An 8,482-nucleotide genomic window follows, 5' to 3' on the forward strand; every position below is an offset into this window, starting at 1 on the left:
AAATAATAAAAGAATCTACGCAAACTGATATTGAACAAGGACAAGTGTATCAGGACAAGCAAACTGTAGCTGCTGCAATGAAGCACTTTTCTGTGATGCACAAGTTCCAGTTCGGAGTTAAAAGATCTAGTCATAGAAGGTATGGAGAAAATATCAATAAAAGCAGTGTTTTAGTCAAGTAAAAAAATATTTTAAAAATTGTAGTAAAATTGTAGTTACATTGTAGTTAAATTGTAGTTTATGTTACTTTATGGTAAAACAGTCCTTTTGTTGCACCTACATTTATAATCTGTATTAAATATTGTATTTTTTTGGAAGCTACTGGATTGTATGCGTTGGTGAAAACTGTAAATGACACTTCAAGGCAACATCAATTAATGATTCCACAATGTTCAAGATAAGGAGTTTCAACCGACAACACACATGCTCCTTAATGGACGATACATTCATACAGCGCAAACGTACTGCAGTTGTAGTTGGTAGCATGGTCATACCAAAGTATTGTGATCCTAAGACAGTTTACACACCAAAGGACATACAAACTGACATGTTATCCCAACATGGAGTGAACCTAAGCTACATGCAAGCATGGAGGGCAAAGGAAAAGGCTTTACAGTTATTGAGAGGTCATCCGGCTGACTCCTACAACAAATTACCAAAATATTTTTATATTCTTGAGAAAACGTATCCTGGTTCAATTGTTAAATTGAAGAAGACAAACGATGAATGCTTCTTATATGCATTTGTTGCTCTTTGTACATCAATAAGTGGTTGGGAATATTGTAGACCAGTAGTAGTGGTTGATGGGACATTCTTAAAGACAGCCGATAGGGGAATTATGCTGACAGCAAGCACAATGGATGCAGCAGGTATAAATGTAGTTATTTTGTTGTTATTTTGTAGGCCGTGTGTAAATTGTAGAAACATTGTAGATATCTTTGTAGATATCTTGTAGTTTATATGTATTTGTGTCTTTATATGCAATTTCAAAGCTGCCAGTTAATTAATTTTTTATTAATAATGTAGGAACAATATTGCCTTTGGCATATGCAGTGGTTGATTCGGAAAACGATGCATCGTGGAAGTGGTTTTTTGAGCAATTCAAGCTAGCATATGGTGAAAGAACTTCAATGTGTGTTGTTTCAGATATGAATGAGAGTATCCTGAAGGCAACATCAATTGTCTATCCGGGCGTGCTACACTACTCTTGCGTGTGGCATATTTGGACAAATATAAGGGCAAAGTTCAAGAAGGGTTATCTACAATTAAATGAATTGTACTTTGCTACAGCAGGATCATACACTATGGATGAATTTAATGAAAGGATGTCGAAGATTGAAGAGATAGACCCTCGTGTTAAATCATACCTCTATGATATTGACTATCGACTATCATAGATGGTGAAGAGTACATGCAACAGTGAATAGAACTTGGACTATGACATCAAACATCGCAGAGTCGTTGAATGCTGTAACAAAATATGCAAGAGAGCTGCCTATATTTGACCTATTAGAGTATATGAGGATACTTCTTGAACGTTGGACGAAAGAGAAGTTGTTGAAGGCAAAGGGTACTTTCACATACCTTGGGTACAAATTCAACAAAGAATTGGAGAAAAACGGTACATTATCTCGGAAACTTAGGGTAAAATCTCTTTATTTTGTGGAGAATAATAATATTTTTATATAAAGTGTTTCCAGAATGTAGATAAATTGTAGACAAACTGTAGTTAATTTGTAGATGGTAATCATTTGTAGATAAATTATAGATAAGTTGAAGATAATTGTAGATAAACTATTTTTATGAATTTTAAATATTTTTATTTCTGTTTGTTATGTAATTGTAGGTGAGGGCTTCAACAGATCTTATCTATACTGTGATAAATGGTGCGAAGCGGTACATTGTGTGTCTTGAAAACAAGAAATGTACTTGTGGCCAGTTCCAACTTGATGAACTTCCATGTGCGCATGCTTTGGCAGTTTTAAGGGACAGGAATGAAGGATATGAAAAATTATTTCTCGCCGTATTACACAAGGGAGAGCCTACTCCGTACATATGAAATACCAGTAAATCCCCTTCCTGATGAAAGCAAATGGAATGTGCCACAACATATATCTGATGAAGTAGTAAAACCACCTACGGGAGAGAAAAAGCAGCCAGGAAGACCTCAAAAGGAAAGATACAAAACATATGATGAACTAAAGTCAAAGAAGCACAAGGTGTCATGTAGAAACTGTGGAGGTGAAGGGCATAACAAAAGATCTTGCAAGAATGCACCCAAAAAAAATATCATGTAGTTAGAATGGTTATTTTGTAGTTATTGTTAGTGAGTTAAAGAATCTACATTTTTTTGTGTAATCGTTTAAGTTTTTAAAGATCATTATGAAGTATACTACAATTTTATTATGTGTGTTTAATATGCTTTTACGTATCTTGTGAGGCATCTAAATTTGTCTTTGATATAGTGTAAATTTGTATTAATATTTATCATCTACAATAAAACTGATATTAAAAAGTAAATTCATGTAAAGTGTTTCCGGATTGTAGATATAATGTAGGTTAAATGTAGTTAAATTGTAGTCTTTGTAAAATTTTGTAGACAATTTGCAGATTCATTGTGGATAACACATTTCTATGATTGGAGTATTTATTTATTCTTTTTGTTGTGTAATTTAACTTCAACTGACAGTTATATACAGAAGGTAAACAGCTAGAAATTATGATATACAAATACAAAATTTATATACAATAACTACGTTGATTCTTCACAAAATATAGATATTGTCATAAAATAACAAAACAATAAGATCTGCTGCAATAAAAACATAAAAATTTTGTTCATAAAGTATTGTATTCTCCTTCAATTACAAATTGGCATCAAGTAAACTAGGAAAACAGCACGCTATTTCTTCTTTCTCTGTACTCTAGTCTTCTCATTCAAAGCAGGAGCACCCTTCCTCCTTGCTAGCCTTCCTGTAACCTCACTTTCACTGATTGACCCATCTTCTTACTTCTTTGTAGCATAGTCCCATAGGAGAGCTCCATAGCGTGTACGGTGTTGGTCGATATCCGAAAGGTCTTCTGAAGGGATTGACAAATCTCCAAGGCTAACATACTCCGCAAAAGCAGCCACAAATACCCCCACAATCGCTGCATAAGACACAAAAATTTAATTATTTAACAAATGATTATAAAAAAAATAATTAACCATTTAGAAAGAGAGAATAATTTTTTTACAGTGATCCTTCCTTTTGCTGTGGAATCTCCGCAACCAACCACTATATGTTGATAGGGTCTGTAACTGATTTCTCATTGTATGCCTTTGTGGTCTTGAAGTCAATGTCTTTACGCTTACCGTAGAAACTAGTGCAAGACAAATACAGAGGGATAATGATTGAAAACTTATCAACACATGCTTCAACAGCATTATGGTTGTGTGAAGACACCATGGAATCATACACATAAAGTTGCCTGTCTGCTATATCGAAAACGACCAACAACCAATGGAACTTCTCTACAATGTTCACGGGCATGATGACATAGTCAACTTCATCCCAGGCAACATTAGCAAGAATTCTATACCCAAGAATATATTCTGCAACATCATCATCGGGTTTAACAACCGAATACTTTTGTTCTTGTGGAGTACTTATGAACTTCTCATAGATTTGTTCAATCTTTGACTTGAATAAGCAATCGGTTGTTGTTGTTGGGGCCATATTTGCCTCTTTTTCTAGGGTAATACATAATAACATCAATGTGCTGCATAATAAAATAAAATTTACTATAAGCTACACTGTAACTACAATTATCAACAAGGCAGATACATTTTAAAATAAAAAGCCAGAATTCAAATAAACTAACAAATAGCTACACTTTAGCTGCTATACATAGCAACACATGGAAAACAGCAAACTACCATAAGGTCTCAATAATATTGACATTCAAACTACAGCACACATTTGTAAGTCTTCATCTTAAACTACAACATAAATACAAATTAACTACAATCATGTAATAACTACAATTCTACTACAAAACAGAAGCCAGAATATATCTTGTGAATTTATTCTTTGATACTTACAGAGTTATTGAGGACTTGTCCGGGGTGAGCAAGGGAATAAAACCAGTCCTTCTTATCCACCTTTTCAACTCCAAGGTCTAACCAAGGTTTGATTTGGTTATCCTTTATTGAAAATGGAGCCTTCCTCCTGTAACAACAAATAAATGTCCAATCAAAAAAATCACATAATGAATTACATATTTAAACTTTAAAATGCTGAAATGACAGTGTCAAACTAAGCATTCATACCTCTTAGAAACTTTGTCAGTACGGTGGTATAACCACTTGTTGAACTTATCTAACACATCAGAATCTACATTTTCACCTATAAGAGTTATGAAGGGGTGCTTGAGGTAGAAAAATTTAGGACCAGTAGAGCTGCTGCCTCCAGAACTATATAGAGGTATGAAAGGTGATCGTGCATGTTTCCCCGGTTGCCTGCTTCTCCCAGGAAGAATAGGGGTTGCTTCATCTGGTATGGGCTCTCCAAACTTAACCAATTGTGTTAAGTTGTCTGGCAACTCAAAGTCATCCAATGTCACACCCTTCTTATCAATGCCTGATCCTTCAGAACCAACTTCATCCACATGTTGTGCATCTTCACCTTCATTTAGCTGTTTCTCATTGACTTGTTCTGTCTGAGCTGCTACAGTCACTCCGTGAATTGGGGAGTGTACATAGACATCTTCAATATCTGTTACATAAAACATAAATTACTTAACAGGAATCTAAAATTGTATAAACAACAAGTATTTATTATGAATGACAGCATGATTTTATACCTGCTTGATCAACATCAGCTGCTTCTTGAAATTCTGGATATAAGTCAACATGTCCTGGAACATGTTCTGGACAAACTGCAGCTTAAATTTATAATTAAAAAAGGTAAATAATACTAGGTAATGCTGCCTTGAAAGTTGTAGATATAGGTAGGAAGTTGTAGATAAAATGTGAATAATAAAACTATGTTCTATAAAGTTTTATAATAAGTGTATATATTTGTAGGTATTTTGTAGATACCTGTGTTGCTTGTGCTTGCATGCACTTGATCACCAATATTGAAATAAAATTGTTGGTTGTTCAATCCTTATTTTTGGTCATTGTTTTTGGTTGAACTACCAGCAAACTAAAGATTTAATGTTACGTTGAGTATATTGTTTCATATGTCATAATTTGTTTTGGTATATAAATATATGTCAACTCTTACCTTTGCCTCATCCACATCATAGCTCTTGTTTACCAATTTCAAAACACTCTTCACAGAATCATCTATAAACACTCTCAGTTTATGGAGTTCCTCAAATACAGCCTTCCTAAAATCCGCTAACTTTCCATCAACCTAAAAGTTAAAAATATAGAAATATAGAATTATACTACAATTTAACTACAATATATACTACATCAACTGTTATGAAATGTAGATAAATTGTAGCTAATATGTAAATATATTGTAGTTAATAATATTACCTGTTGAATTCCCTTTTCTAGCTTCCTGAGCTTCTTAGCCACAGATTCCTTGTCCTCTTGACAATCTGTATGTTTGGGTTCCAATGTTGGAGAATCAACATTTGGAACCTCTGATGATTGTGCAACTTGTTCATCCTCATATTGAATCTTGTTTGGCAGAGTAAGCACTCCAATCTCTTCTCCAGATTCAGTTATGCTTGTGAACTGAATGATGAAAAAAACCCAGTTAGTTCCACTAAGGAAGAAAATATAGACAGATTGTAGATATTATGAATGTATATGTAGACAGTAACCAAAATTGAAAAAATACCTTAATCCACTCAGGCTTGATCATCTTCTCCTCAAAGGCAGTTAACCAAATCTGCCCCTTAGTAGCTGACCATCTTAATATGCGAGGTATTGAGTCAGAAGACCTCGTAGCAAGCTCCGTGTTGACGGTCGAGCAACATTCATAAAGCCACACTTGCAAGGCTAATGAGCATCCCCGTATTAGATAAGAATGTACACGGGGATTTAGACGATGCCTAACAGATTCCATAACCTGATTGAAAGATTTAATACCCCATGGGTATGACTTAAACTGACCAGACTCCACCAAATAGAACCTAAAGTTGTCTATAAAAGATACATGGTCTTTGTCAGAAGGGCAAACAAAAAATTCCAAAAGATAAAGAATGCACAACTTGACTGCATCCTCATCATTTACCCAAGATCTATTTGTCACTATGTTTTTCAAATACCACTTCTCTACTCTTTTTTTGTTAGGAAAATAGCTATTCATTAACTTGCTAACATAACTAGAAGTGTATCCAAAATCTGAAAACTGATTCACACAATTTAATCCAGTAATTAAACCAAACTCTCTCAATGAAAAATTCAATTTTCCCCCTTCAAGTTGACTGAAAAAAATGATTCAATAGACTTAGACAGTTCATACTTCATGAGGAGATGAATAGCTTGGTTATGCATGCAAATGGAGGGGAGAGACAGTAAGTAACCAAAACAAGTATTTTTAAAAAGCTTTAAAGCATTTGGAGACAACAACTCTTTTATCTGGCTAGGCATGCTAGGATCACACAAAGTGTGGAATCTAAGCACACCATAATCCACATTTTGTGGGGCAAAATAATGTCCATTCTGCAAAAAATGATAAATTATTTCACATCAGTAAAATGCATAAAAATGAAGCATTAATCTACATATTATCTATATATAACTACACCATCACTACAAAAATAGGTAAACACAAATGAGGAAGAAACAAATGCAGGAATAAGAAAGTAAATACATCTTTGTTTCAACATTTAAAATATAACGACAATATAAATACAAGACAACTACAAAATACCTACAATTATAAACTGTTAAACATCACATCTACAGAATAACCTACAAAATTAAGACAACTAATCTACAATTTACCAAAACACTTAAAACAGAGATTTTGACATACAAAACAAAACTACAAAACTGGAAAGGAAAATAATAATGTTTACCTTAGCCAAATTTTTTTTTTTTGAACCAATTTGGGGTGATTTCTTCGATTTTTGCTTTGAGGAAGAAGGAGACAACTTGGGTTTTTTTACTCTAGGAATTTTAGGGGCATCGTCCACAAAATCTTCATCTACACAAAGCTCTTTACCCCTTCTTTTGAGTTGTTTGCCGCCTGGTGTGCCACTGCCTCCAGCATCGACATCGTGCAAATATTTTGTTCTATTCTCGGCACGAATTTGTCTAGGAGATGAACTTTGAGTAGTAGGTTCCATTGCATGTGTAGATTTTAGGGATTTTTGTGGTGATTTTGGTGTTACAACACCCAAATCGAAGGAGGGGATATCACCGACTGTCGTTTTTTTAGGTAATTTTTTGGGAGATTTGATGTTCTTCATAGTTTAACTTAAACTTGACTAAAAATGGGAAAGAATTTTGAAGAATAAGAATTCAAATGGAGAAAAATGAAGAAGGTGGGTAAATTTTATTCTGTAAAGAAGTTCACATACGCAGAACGTGGGGGAGTGAAGGTAAACGTGGGGGGGGAGGGGGAGTTTAGGGGCGAAACGTGCGGAGGGGGTGGGTAGAACTAAAGGAAAGAGAAACTGGGAAGTCCTAAAATTATGCCTGATATAAATGCCTATTAATTATATCCTTTTTTAAATAATGGTAATTTAGTATACTAAATGTAATTTACTCAAACCTTAAACATGTAGGGTAAAAAGGTTTCATAAATGGAATAGGAATGTAAAAATTCCATTAAAATAATAGTTAAAGTGAATAATAAATACTTCAAAACATGATACTTTTATCTTCTATTTTTCTTTTCAAGTTTTTTATTAAAATTATTAGCATTTTTATTTCAAGTGCTCTCTAATTATATCTTTTTTTTTTCTTTTTTTTGTCAGAATCTCATGCATTCCGAACTAAATTATTATGGGGGAAGAATTCACTTTTAGTATTATTTTAACTTACGTATATGGGTATTGGTCAGGGTCATTCCTATTTTAAGGAAAAAATATAAAATTAACTGATCGATCGAAACTAATTACATTTGCTAGCAAAAATATATATAGGAGATATATGTTATATGTATATAATACACAACACACACACACACACACGCACACACACACGCGCACACACACGCACGCGCGCACACACACACACACACACATATATATATGTATATATATATATATATATATATATATATATATATATATATATATATATATATATAAGGTTTTATGTAATATTTTAGCAGCTATTATTTTTAGGAGCGGCTAAAAATATACTCATATTTCTTCTATTTTAATTGGATAATTATTTATTAGACTGAAAATAAAAAATAAAATAAAAACATAAAATAAGAAAAAATTTCTGACCACTATGATTTTTGTGTGAGTTATTGAAAGTTTTATGATTTTTGTGTGAGAAAATAAAGTTATAAGATGTTGG

General features: G+C 33.3%; 2 protein-coding genes across 2 annotated transcripts; both read left to right on the plus strand.

Moving 5' to 3' along the window:
* Nucleotides 1-433: 433 nt before the first annotated feature.
* On the plus strand, nt 434-1,397 carry LOC109211258. The gene is made up of 2 exons (XM_019374772.1): nt 434-869; nt 1,027-1,397. Exons 1-2 carry the CDS (start codon nt 434-436, stop codon nt 1,395-1,397), a joined length of 807 nt encoding a protein of 268 aa, XP_019230317.1.
* A 40-nt stretch (nt 1,398-1,437) lies between these two features.
* On the plus strand, nt 1,438-2,059 carry LOC109211259. Its single transcript, XM_019374773.1, has 2 exons — nt 1,438-1,644; nt 1,847-2,059. The coding sequence occupies exons 1-2, from the start codon at nt 1,438-1,440 to the stop codon at nt 2,057-2,059; spliced, it is 420 nt and encodes a 139-aa protein (XP_019230318.1).
* The last annotated feature ends 6,423 nt before the right edge of the window (nt 2,060-8,482 follow it).

Source organism: Nicotiana attenuata, unplaced genomic scaffold (assembly GCF_001879085.1).
Source record: "Nicotiana attenuata strain UT unplaced genomic scaffold, NIATTr2, whole genome shotgun sequence".
In the NCBI taxonomy this organism is placed as follows: domain Eukaryota; kingdom Viridiplantae; phylum Streptophyta; class Magnoliopsida; order Solanales; family Solanaceae; genus Nicotiana; species Nicotiana attenuata.